The sequence below is a fragment of the Mustela lutreola genome, chromosome 1 (genome assembly GCF_030435805.1).
Source record: "Mustela lutreola isolate mMusLut2 chromosome 1, mMusLut2.pri, whole genome shotgun sequence".
Lineage (NCBI taxonomy): Eukaryota > Metazoa > Chordata > Mammalia > Carnivora > Mustelidae > Mustela > Mustela lutreola.
In genome coordinates this window covers 12,775,227-12,787,746 of record NC_081290.1, presented here as the reverse complement: position 1 = coordinate 12,787,746, position 12,520 = coordinate 12,775,227, and the positions used below count along the sequence as shown (strand labels likewise).

Genomic DNA, 12,520 nt, shown 5'->3' with positions numbered 1-12,520 from the left:
TATTTGAGATTGAGAGCAACTGAGGGAGAGAGCACAAGCAGGGGGAAGAGCAGAGGGAGAGGGAGAAGCAGGCTTCCCATTGAGCAAAGAGCATGACTAGAGGCTTGATCCCCGGGTCCTGAAATCATGACCTGAGCCAAAGGCAAACACTTAACCAATTGAGGCGCCCAGGTGCCCCTTTAGAGTGGTTTTCATAAAAAGCCAGGAGTAATGCTCGTGCTTTTGCACCAGGGGTAGTATGCATTGCCTAGAGCGCAGGGGGAGAGAAGAGAGATAACTCTGCTTAGCTGTGGGCAGGAATCATGACTTAGAAGAGGCTCATCAATGCACATCCAGACTGCTGGAATAGCAGGAGTAGCTTTGAGAGTTGGAGGCTCAGCAGAGGCTTGTGCTAGACCCCCACCATGTGTACGCGATGGAGCCAGACTGTTATCACCTTTAGTATAGTTTCAACAGCACTGAGAGGAACTGTGAATGTTGTCTCTATCTAGACATGATCCCCGCAAGATAATCAACGCAATAGTTTTGTATGTGGGAATCTTCAAGGTTAGTAACAAACATTTAAGGTTCCCCAGTGATGCATTTCATACTTCAATGCCTTCACTTAAACAAAGTGAAACAAACTTTTACATGGGAGGGAGGTTTGTCTGGAATCCCAGAGGTAACTGTGTAGTGTCTATAGCTAATAACAGGGATTCTTCCAATCTCCTCCGGTAAACAAACCCAGGCTTTTATCACTGAAACTGTAATTATCTTTTCTCAGGGGTCTCCATCCACATCCAGTTCTTCAGGAAAACATTCCCACAAGGATCAAATATCTTGAAGAAATGTTATTTCTTCAACATTAAGCATAATATTCCTTTGAGGGGAACCAATGTCATGGAGCCATGTGTCTAGACTTCCATGGCCTATACTACCCATGGTCATTGCTGCTGTTTCTTTGAATGTGTTGCTTTTGCTGAAGTAGACAGAGGATTTTGAAGTCTTCTAACTGTCATGTTCCAGCTAACACAGATGATCTTTCAAAGGACAGCACAGTTCCTACGGATGATAGTGGATGATAGTGCATAACTGAGTGCCAGAACCTTCTAAGATGGCCCTGGGAGATCCAGGGTGCAGATGTAGTCCATTCTCTGATGTCAGTGACCACATAACAGTCAGGGGGCTGCTCAGCCTAGTGCTTTTTCTATACCATGATGTAACGTTAGGTGGTCATTATAGCCCATGCAAAACATTCAACAGATTACACAGGAATTTTCATTGACAGCATACCACACAACATCATCTGCTGTATCTAAACCAATAACACCTGTTTTAAGGCTAAGGACAGATTAGTGAAAACTGAAGAACTGTTGTTGGTTTCTATTTCTCGCCCCTGAAGCCTGCATTTTATCTTCGGTTTTCCTCTCCAACATTAATGTAACACTATCCTGGAGGCCTCCAATACTCTCAGGAGGTTCTCAGTCCCTGCGCTGGGCCTCACTCCCCGCTATTACCATCAGTTTCCATGGAATTTTAAGCTACGTGATATTCAGTATTCATTTAAGTAAAATACTTTTAGTTTTTGTTCTCTGCTCAGTTCTATTGATAAAAAGAATTTCAACATGATAATTAGAAAAAATGTTTTATATTTTCTGCCAACAACACAATTCAGCTCCAGAAGGATTCCCTTATACTAATCCATTGCAAGTTAGGACTCAGTATGCCTCCATTTCATTCCACTACATCTCCAAGGGTCTCTAAGGCTCTAGTGGCTTTTTAAAAAAATATTTTTCACATTCAGAGAAATTTTAGGTTTATAGCCAAAATTGAGCAGAAAGTCCAAAGAGCTCCCACACAGCCACTCCCCCGACACACATAGCCTCCCCCACTGTTAATACCTGAACCAGAGTAGTTGACATCTGTTACAATCAGTGGACCTACAGTGATACATCATTATCACCCAAAGCCTGAAGTTTACATTTGGATTCACTCTTGGTGTGGACCATCTACAGCATTTTTCCTTTGGGGTTTTGACAAAAGTTATAGTATCATACAGAATAGTTCTACTACCCTAAAAATCCTTTATGCTCTACCTGTCCATCCTTCACTCCCCTTACTCCTTGGCAACCGCTGATCATTTTACTGTTTCCATAGTTTTGCCTTTTACAAAATATCATATACTTGGAACCACACAGTATTTAACCTTCTCAAATTCTCTTCTTTCACATAGTAGCGGGTTTTCAAGGTTCCTCCATGTCTTTTCATGACTTGGTAGCTCATTTCTTTCTATCACTGAGTAATATTCCACTGTATGGATGTACTACAGTTTCTTTATCCATTCATCTACTGAAGGACATCTTGGTTGCTGACAAATTTTGGCAATGATGAATAAAGCTGCCATAAACATCATGAGGATTTTTTTTAAAGATTTATTTATTTATTTGAGAGAGAGAGAGAGGGAGTTGAGGGGAAGGACAGAGGGAATGGGAGAGAATCTCAAGCATACTTCCTACTGAGCACGGAGGCTGATGAGGGGCTTGATCTCATGATCCTGAGATCATGACCTGAGCCAAAACCAAGAGTCAGGTGCTTAACTGACTGCATCACCCAGGCAACTCTGTGCATGTTTCCGTGTTGACATAAGTTTTCAGTTCATTTGAGGAAATACTAAGGAGCACAAATGCTGGATTGTATGGTAAAAATATGTTTAGTTTTTTTAGAAATTCCCAAACATCCTTCCAAAGTGGCTGTACCATTTTGCATTCCTGTAGCAGTTTTGTAGCACGTGAAAAATATACAGGCCCTACAGAAGTGCCACCAGCATAACCTTTGGGATATCAAGGTCAGGTGCCAGTGATATGTCAACTGTGTGGCATCCTTCGGGATGCTGAATTTTCAAACTTAGGGAAGGCTATTGTGTAGAATATACTCTGACTCTCCTTATGGCCAGTACCAGGAGTTCTGCTGGGCCCCTTCGAGGTGATGATAACTATTAATATTAATCTCCTAACTTTCTGCTTCAGTTTCCCAATTCATCCTCATCCTTCCTTTCTTCCTCAGCTCCCCCCTTTGCCGATTAATTAAGACCCCACTCTAGCTTATATCTACATATCCCAATAATATTAACCTGAGTCAGAAAACCCAACAGGCTAAAGATGTTATGATAATAACCCACCTCTCACCTTAGAAATGTAGCAAGCAGTGTGGGTCTTGCAATGAATAAACCTAAGATAGTATCTTTAATCATCTACCATTATTTTTGTAAGTAACAGTAATGTAACTCTATTAAAATCTGCCTCATTTTGCCATTAGTTATTCCAAGAATTAGGTTCTGAATTTCCAGATTTTCCTTGGCACTTACTTTTTCAGATTTACCTTGTTTCTACCTAAGCAGATTTATATCTAGATTCCCCTCCACAATGGCTTTCATATTCAGATTAAAAATCTGTAAAATGGCTTTTGGGGCACCTGAGTGGCTCAGTGGGTTAAAGCCTCTGCCTTCCGCTCTGGTCATGATCCCAGGGGATCGAGCCCCGCATCAAGCCCCACATCGAGCCCCACATTGAGCTCTCCGCTCGGCGGGGAGCCTGCTTCCCTTCCTCTCTCTCTGCCTGCTTGTGATCTCTCTCTGTCAAATAAATAAATAAAATCTTAAAAAAAGTCTCTAAGATGGCTTTTGATAGAGCTTCTCTCTAAAATAGGACCTCCACAACTCTAACTTTAGGTCAAAATACCACAGTTGTGGAAAAATGATTTTTCAGTTACGTATCTAAAATGTGACATTTTTCTTCCGGTTTGGGTTTTCCTGGCATGGCATGTACTTACATTCCAAAGAGTCTGTACACCATCCCTGAGTTTCTTGTCCTTCATTTGCCCATGAGGCGCAGATCACTTCCATTAGCCTATTTTTGGATTTTACTGTTGCATTTTTGGTCTTTGCCCTGTATTTAATTTAGTGATTCTGGTGTGAATGGAGTCTCCTGAACTTGGAAAACAGAAAAAAAGTGTATGTATGTATGTATGTATGTATGTATTATTGTTATGTTAGTTACCACAGTTTTAAAACATTAATCAGTTGTCTTTCTCCGCCTGACTTATTTCGCTAAGCATGATACCCTCTAGTTCCATCCATGTTGTCGCAAATGGCAAGATTTCATTTCTTTTGATGGCTGCATAGTATTCCATTGTGTATATATACCACATCTTCTTGATCCATTCATCTGTTGATGGACATCTAGGTTCTTTCCATAGATTGGCTATTGTGGACATTGCTGCTATAAACATTCGAGTACACGTGCCCCTTTGGATCACTACGTTTGTATCTTTAGGGTAAATACCCAATAGTGCAATTGCTGGGTCATAGGGCAGTTCTATTTTCAACATTTTGAGGAACCTCCATGCTGTTTTCCAGAGAGGTTGCACCAGCTTGCATTCCCACCAACAGTGTAGGAGGGTGCCCCTTTCTCCGCATCCTCGCCAGCATCTGTCATTTCCTGACTTGTTGATTTTAGCCATTCTGACTGGTGTGAGGTGATATCGCATTGTGGTTTTGATTTGTATTTCCCTGATGCCGAGTGATATGGAGCACTTTTTCATGTGTCTGTTGGCCATCTGGATGTCTTCTTTGCAGAAATGTCTGTTCATGTCCTCTGCCCATTTCTTGATTGGATTATTTGTTCTTTGGGTGTTGAGTTTGCTAAGCTCTTTATAGATTCTGGACACTAGTCCTTTATCTGATATGTCGTTTGCAAATATCTTCTCCCATTCTGTCAGTTGTCTTTTGATTTTGTTAACTGTTTCCTTTGCTGTGCAAAAGCTTTTGATCTTGATGAAATCCCAAGAGTTCATTTTTGCCCTTGCTTCCCTTGCCTTTTGCGTTGTTCCTAGGAAGATGTTGCTGTGGCTGAGGTCGAAGAGGTTGCTGCCTGTGTTCTCCTCAAGGATTTTGATGGATTCCTTTCGCACATTGAGGTCCTTCATCCATTTTGAGTCTATTTTCGTGTGTGGTGTAAGGAAATGGTCCAATTTCATTTTTCTGCATGTGGCTGTCCAATTTTCCCAGCACCATTTATTGAAGAGGCTGAGAAAGACAACTATCATATGATCTCCCTGATATGAGGAAGTGGTGTTGCAACATGGGGGCTTAAGTGGGTACGAGAAGAATAAATGAAAGAAAATGGGATTGGGAGGGAGACAAACCATAAGTGACTCTTAATCTCACAAAACAAACTGAGGGTTGCTGGGGGGAGGGGGTTTGGGAGAAGGGGGTGGTATTATGGACATTGGGGAGGGTATGTGCTTTGGTGAGTGCTGTGAAGTGTGTAAACCTGGTGATTCACAGACCTGTACCACTGGGGATAAAAATACATGTTTATAAAAAATAAAAAATTATATTAAAAAAATAAATAAATAAAAAAAATAAAATAAAACATTAATCAGTTAAATCTTGATTACGAATGGAAATGAAAAGAACAGTCTTATATAGATAACTACAACCAATAAGCCAAATACCTTTTTTGAAATTCAAATTCCTTTATTTCTGTGACCTTTTAAAAAGTAGATGTATGGCATACGAGTTTTAGTTTTATCTCCATTGTCTCCTATTAGGCAAATGCAACAGAATAAGGCCTCCATCAGAAGAATATTGTCCTCTAACATGGCCATTTGGAAGTATTCAACTCCACGAGGTCCATGAGAAAACAGGAGGAAAAGACGGTCCCAGCGGACCGAGTGGAACTGATGACATGGAAAGGGAGATTTTTAACCTTAATTTCCAAGTATCCCTATGGGTTTGGGATGCGCTCATTTAAGGGATACGGGGAAGAGTTTTTGAGGTCAAGGGCCTCCTGAAAGGCCACTATCATGCATTCCTTACTGTATTTGGATTACTTCTGGTGGAGGGGGGAGGAGGAAGTCTTTAGGAACATTCAGGAGTATGAAAAGGAGGGCCAGCACATGCTGGAAAGGAAAGTGACGTGGGAGAAGCAGTTAATAATTGAGAACTGAGGTGTTTTACCTTCATAAGAATCATAATTTGCCTCTGTGAGTTTATTCTTTCACTAAACCCAATATATACAGAATATTATAATATTGTGGACAATAAAAAAATGAGTGAAGCAGTGTTTAGCCTGCTGGAACTTAAAAGAATAGTTCAGAGGCAACATGGAGGGTTTTGGGGGGGTAGGAAAAGAATCAATGAAACAAGGTGGGATCAGGAGGGAGACAAACCATAAGAAACTCTTAATGTCACAAAACAAACTGAGGGTTGCCTGGGGGAGGGGTGTAGGGAGAGGGGGGTGGGGTTATGGACATTGGGGAGGGTATGTGTTATGGTGAGTGCTGTGAAGTGTGTAAACCTGGCGATTCACAGACCTGTACCCCTGGGGCTAATAATACATTATATGTTAATAAAAAGTAAAAAAAAATTATAAAGAAAATAAAATAAAACCTTTTACTGCAAAAAAGAATAGTTCAGATAATATATGTACTTTAAAACTATAATGCAAAGTATGAAAAATACTTTAGAGGAGGAACAAAGAAATTTTTGTGCACTAAGCACCAGCAAAACAAGAAGTCTGTTGATTGTTGGCAGATTGTGCAGAGACTAAAAGCTTTGGTGACATGGATTTAGACTATTTGTCAGGCTAAGAGGAAACCAGTGAAGATTTAAGTGCGTGGGAGCAATGTTATTGAATAGCATCATAACTGAGCTGCAATTTGCTAAATGGATAGAGTGGGGAGAGGCTGAAGGTGGAGAGAGCAGTAGGAATAGGTGCGATAATAACAGTATGGTGTTCATAATTGTGGGTTATTATTCTAGAATGTTCTATAGGCACTGCAAGTCATGGCCCACTAGGTTTCGAAATTAATTTACTTGGTGGGGCAAGCATTATAAAAAACTGAAATAGAATAGAATAGAAAATATTGGATTTTACTGCACTCAGTAGGGTATTATTTTATGAAACTTCTGTTTCAGTTTTTAATATTTTAATATATATGCATTTTGTTATGTTTTTATGGAGCTGTCATGTGAAATACATTTTCTATTGTGGATTGCGGACCAGATAGAGAAACTTTACTAGAGGGTGTATTTTTAAAAGCTTACCTTCATGGTAATGGTTAATGGCAATACACGAATATATTCTACCTACTTTAGGCAAGGGTATGAGAGAAATCCTTCAAGCACACTGTGTATATGGGGATCAGTCTGTATTTGAAATAGCCACTGTCTTATTCTGCTACTTATTTTAGAAACGTCAGTTTGATCAGGAGACCATAAGTTTTGAATAATCAGCGTCATAATTTTGAGGTATCTCTTGCTTGCCTTTTTTTTTTTTTGATATTTTATTTATTCATTTATTTTAGAGAGAGGGAGAGAGAGAGAGAATGGGGGAAAGCAGAGAGAGAGAATCTCAAGACTAAGAGTAGTTAACCAACTGAGCCACCCCGGTGGCTTGCATTTCTCATCTCTTGCCTTTCTAAACACGATCAGATGCTATCAGAACAATAGTTCTTAACAGGGGACATTTATCAATGTGTGGAGATACTTTTGGTTATCACAATAACCAAAATGACCTAAAATAGTTAATTAAAAGAAATGCAATTCCTAACAGCAGTTGTAAGATTCATAATAAGATTTGGTCTAACACAGACTCAGTGATATTATTTGTAGAATGCTCCGTTCATCAACTTTATTATTAGATTTAAAATGATGTATCAGTACTTGCTTATATGTGAACCAGAATGAAATAGTGCATGTAACAGTTTAACAATATGAAGTTTGTAACTCTAGGATCATTTTTTGAATCTTGACATTAAAAGCAGAATTATATGTTACCACCATAATATCAACTAATTTAAAAGGCTATGTATATTTTTATATATGAAGAAACAACTTTATCTTGAAGTGAATTTAAAGAACAGGCAGCCAGCTGCCCAAGTAAATCATATCATTCAAAATTCTTAACCTAAGAGTTTTCTAATTTAAAATAGATTCAATAGAAGTCACTGAAATTCTTATAGAGCTGATTATTTAATAAATATAGGTGATCAGAAAGGAATTTTGTAAGAGAAAGGGCATGTGAAATTGGTACCAGGGTTGTTCCAGGCCTGCTGGGGATTCAAACTACATATAGGTTCACCAAGTCATTTATGGCTTCAGCTATCTGAACCATAGGTGTGTTGGCCTGCATGATTTGCAGACTTTCCTAAGCTTTAAAACTTTGTGAGTCTAGGTTATGGATGCGTGTGTGTGTGTAGTGTGTGTGTGTGTGTGTGTTTGTGTGTGTATAATTTGTTAGTGTCTTTTAGATTATTGCAGTAATATTTTCATGCCTTATCGATAGCCCATGAGAAAACATTGTTATGAAGTAACTAAATTTTTCAGTGGTTTGGCTTCTATTAGGCCTATACGAATAAAAGACACCCTGCTCATAAACCTGATTTTTAGCTGACGTTGTCACAGAGTAACTGTTTCCACAAGCCTGACCCTCCTAATGTCTTCATGAGACGCTTTGGGGATACATTTGTTTTTTTCAGATCACTTTGTTCATGTGTTCTATGGGGTAGGTCCTAAAATTTATATTTATCAAAAAATTTTTAAACTAGTGTTTCAAGGTTGCAGTAGTCAGGCTACTGCCCCAAGCCTTAAGAGATCATTGGCTGCAGCGTTCAAAGGTATGAAAGTTTCTTTTTATGTAGAAGGATGAAGCTCATTGATTATTCAACATATTAGTAAATTCTCAATTTTTTTCAAGGCCTTTAACCTTACAATAATGTATAGAACTACCTCCTGGTGATTCAAACATGTAAACGGATCTATGAAATGTCAAATTTTTGTGCCATTCATGACTCATGAAGTTACCATTAGCTTCCCCCAGTTTTTGTACCAAAGATACATTTCTGATTAGCTAGTTACTGTGTATACTTATTTATTAATCAGGATTTCTCTGGATATATAAATCAGTATTTCTCTTTCTCTATGTGTCTGTATTTTAAAAAAATCACTAAGACATTAGGGAGGTTTCACCATACTTTGTTTCCTAGATGTAACCTTTTTTTTTTTTTTTTTTTTTTTCAAAGATCCTTCCATAGAGTTTATAAGTAGAAAATATATTATGGTGAATGGTGAAAAATCTCTTTGGAAAACTTGGAATAACAAGAAAAAAATTTAAAAGTGTATTTGTGAGCTCAGGAGAAATGATAAGAAATTATATAAGGTTTTCTTGAACTCTTTAAGAGATTAAAAACTTTCTCACTTACAGGGACCTTTTTGACAAAGACATTCTAAAAATCATGGATTATTTAAAAAAATTTGCATTACACCTCTTTTATACTCCAGCTTACATGATGTAAAGAACTGAGTGTTTCTGCTATATTCTCCCTTCCAGGCTAAACTGATCCACTACTTTGCAAATTTATAAGGATTTAAATTCCTTATGAATTGGCTGTGAATCATTGCTTAATTGAAGTGATTCTATAATAAATAATGTCATTTAATCTCACTTCATTGTACTACATTCACTGAGTATGTAAATTCTCATACATATATACCTTGCTCACAGCACTCAATATCTAACTTTTAGAGTGAATTAGAGGCCCGTTTTCGAAGTGATCCAGTTTCGGTAATAAACCACTTTTGTGTAGACTCCAGGTTTGTTCTTTTGACCACAGTTGTCTCCCCAGCTCACAATACCAATGAGATACCAGGTATCTTTAAGATCCTTTATGACTAGAGGTCCCCCAGAATCACCCTGAAAATAAAAGAAAGAATATTAGCTAAATATAAAGCTTGTTACTTAAAATATTCTTATGAACCACATATATTATTGTTCAATAGCATAGGTATTGATTACCAATTATAGAATAATTAATTGAAACATGGATTTCAAAAGTTATAAAAGCCTTAAATTTCAATTTCCACATTTTAATTTCTTTAGCTTTATAGACATATAATTGACAAATAAAATTGTGAATATTTAAAGTGTACAACATGATATTTAACAGACATATATTTTGTGAAATGATTACCACAATCAGTTAATTAACACATTTATCACTTCACATAGTTACTGTGTGTGTGTGTGTGTGTGTGTGTGTGTGTGTTTTAAGAATGACTAAGGTCTACTGGCAAATTTCAAGTACACAACACAGAAAGTCTATCTAGCTGGTGTTGGTTTTTCAGACTCCAAGCAGGGTGCTTGGACCTCAGCTTTATTGGACAGACTAAACCCCTCACCATGAATCTCAGTTATAATCACTGTATTCCTGTCTTGGACCCTGTCCCTGGGTCACCTTCTCAATATTTTCCCCAAGTTTTCTTTGGCTAAAACTTTGTCTTACCACTGACTTGCATAGGCCTGGAGCAGGCATTTTACCTCTGTTTCCCGTTTCAGTGAAATCTCTTTATGACCATCTCTTTCCTGAGGTATATCACTGATATCACTATTCGCCTAGATTCTCATGTGCTGTCTACAAATGGGCTCCTGTCACCACCTTCTCCTTGTGCATCATGGTTTGGAACTCTGTGCATTCTCTGAATTCTAGCTGCCTCCCTCCACATTCTCAGCAACGGAGGCTGGACATGTACCATCTTCTGCTCTAGCTCAGCCCATCGGCCATAAAACTCCCTGCTCCTTTTCTGATAGAGGTTTACGTGTATAATTTGTGGGACTCTGGGCAGAGTTTTCTGCCACTAATATCAAAACAATTTTGGTATTTCACCATGTAGAGTCACCTCCTTGGGATTTTCAAGAATTTCATGTTATAAAGCAAGTGCTTTCAGGAAGAAATACACTTTCTACCTTGGTCAGAAAGCATACAGGCTGCATAGCTATTGGACAGCAGAGGAAGGCACTGGAAAGGGCACCAGGCGATCCCAACATGACCTGATCCACCTTCTCCCTCAGCGGTATGGCCTGTCAGCCTCCTTATGCTGATTACTTGGGGTCCCTTCAAATATGAATTATAATTTCACACCCTCATAATTTTTGCTGTGCTCTTTCTATATATAGAAAGATAAAACTCTTCTCTTATTCTATAACTGGGTAAGGGCCGTTTATCCTTCATGTCTATATCTTTCATTATGATCTCTCTGTTACTTGCTGCAAAAAAATTCATGCTTCATTCATGTTCCCTTCATGCTAAAAGTATTTGTTATCTCTTATACCATTTAAAAGATCTCATCATAGTTTGTCACTCATGATTATTTCCTTTCTAGATGAGCCCTTTAAGAAAAGGGACTCTTCTTTATGAACCTTTGGACTTCTAGTATTAAGAAAATTTAATTTCGTTGGTTTGTTGGATAGCATCAAAGAAACTCTGTTTATAACATTTTGCTTAATAAAACACCTGAAAATATTTGTGTTGTGAAATCTGCATTTAACAATTATTGAACTGATAAGATGTCCATGTTGATACTAACATAAATAACACAGAATATTTCTTGAAAGGGATAGAAGTGTTTTGAATTAATGATATTAAAATAATCTCTCTCTACCTACCCTGCAAGCATCATACTTTCCTTCTAGATATCCAGCACAAAACATTCCAAATTTTATATCACGGCCATATACATGCGGTTGCTTGCACACGTCATCACTTATGATTTTCAGTTTGGCTTCTCGAAGATTATTTTGGGATTTCCCTTCAGGAAAAACAAAGTCATTTTAGTGTTCACAATCAACATCCTTAGCTAGAATGAAGCGAGTGAACTTTTTTCTAATCTAATCTATTTCATACTTAAAATTGTCAATACAGAATGAGGTTGATGTAAACAGTTTCTAGAGAACAGATTTCCTTTTAAATTCTGGCACATTTAAATGATAATTATTATCCTTATCACATTTTATAAATACCTATACTAGGAATAAAAACATTTCCCAGAGAGCAAACTCTCTTGATGTCGTTATATGTATGTATCTAGACTGGATTTTATGATCCAGAATGTATCAAACAAAATCATTTTTATTTATTGGAAGTTTAAGTTTAAGTTTAATATCAAATTAAATCATTTTGGAGAAGATCATGGAATCTTTGTTATCAGAGACTATCTCTCCACAGTATTCTTTTTTTGAATTAACATATACTGTATTGTTTGTTTCAGGGGTACAGGTCTGTGACTCATCAGTCTTACACACTTCACAGCACTCCCCATAGCACACACCCTCCCCAGTGTCCATCACCAGCCACCCCTTCCCTCCCCCACCCCCCACCCTGCAACCCTCAGTTTGTTTTGTGAGATTAAGAGTCTCTTATGGTTTGTCTCCCTCTCTGGTTTCATCTTGTTTCATTTTTCCCTGCCTTCCCCTACACAGTATTCTTATCCCTGATCCCTTTTAAATTAACTTCTGTAGTTGTGAAGCAGATTTTGCTGTAACTGGCCATTGCAGCTGAGCAACGGGAAAACCTGTAAGGGGACCGAGGAAGGTAAAATGAGTAGTGGAGCAAACCGAGAGGAGAAGGAGATGAAAAGGGCTGAGGGAGGCTCACAAAAGCGGGCCATGGAGGGAGGGGGTCTTGGCGTGAGGGTGGGCATGAG

At 38.2% G+C, this 12,520-nt stretch overlaps 1 protein-coding gene across 2 annotated transcripts in view; it reads right to left on the bottom strand.

Annotated features, from left to right (window-relative positions):
- Nucleotides 1-6,541: 6,541 nt before the first annotated feature.
- TMPRSS11A (transmembrane serine protease 11A) overlaps nt 6,542-12,520 on the bottom strand; it is a 58,655-nt gene continuing 52,676 nt past the window's right edge. Inside the window, exons 9-10 of one of the 2 annotated variants that reach the window (XM_059160112.1) lie at nt 11,484-11,626; nt 6,542-9,734 (exon numbers count right to left, since the gene is read on the bottom strand). In XM_059160112.1, coding sequence (XP_059016095.1) covers nt 9,573-9,734; nt 11,484-11,626 — 305 coding nt within the window. In that variant the 3' untranslated portion in view covers nt 6,542-9,572. The remainder of the gene's footprint in view (nt 9,735-11,483; nt 11,627-12,520) is intronic. The other variant, XM_059160122.1, reaches the window with a different exon arrangement.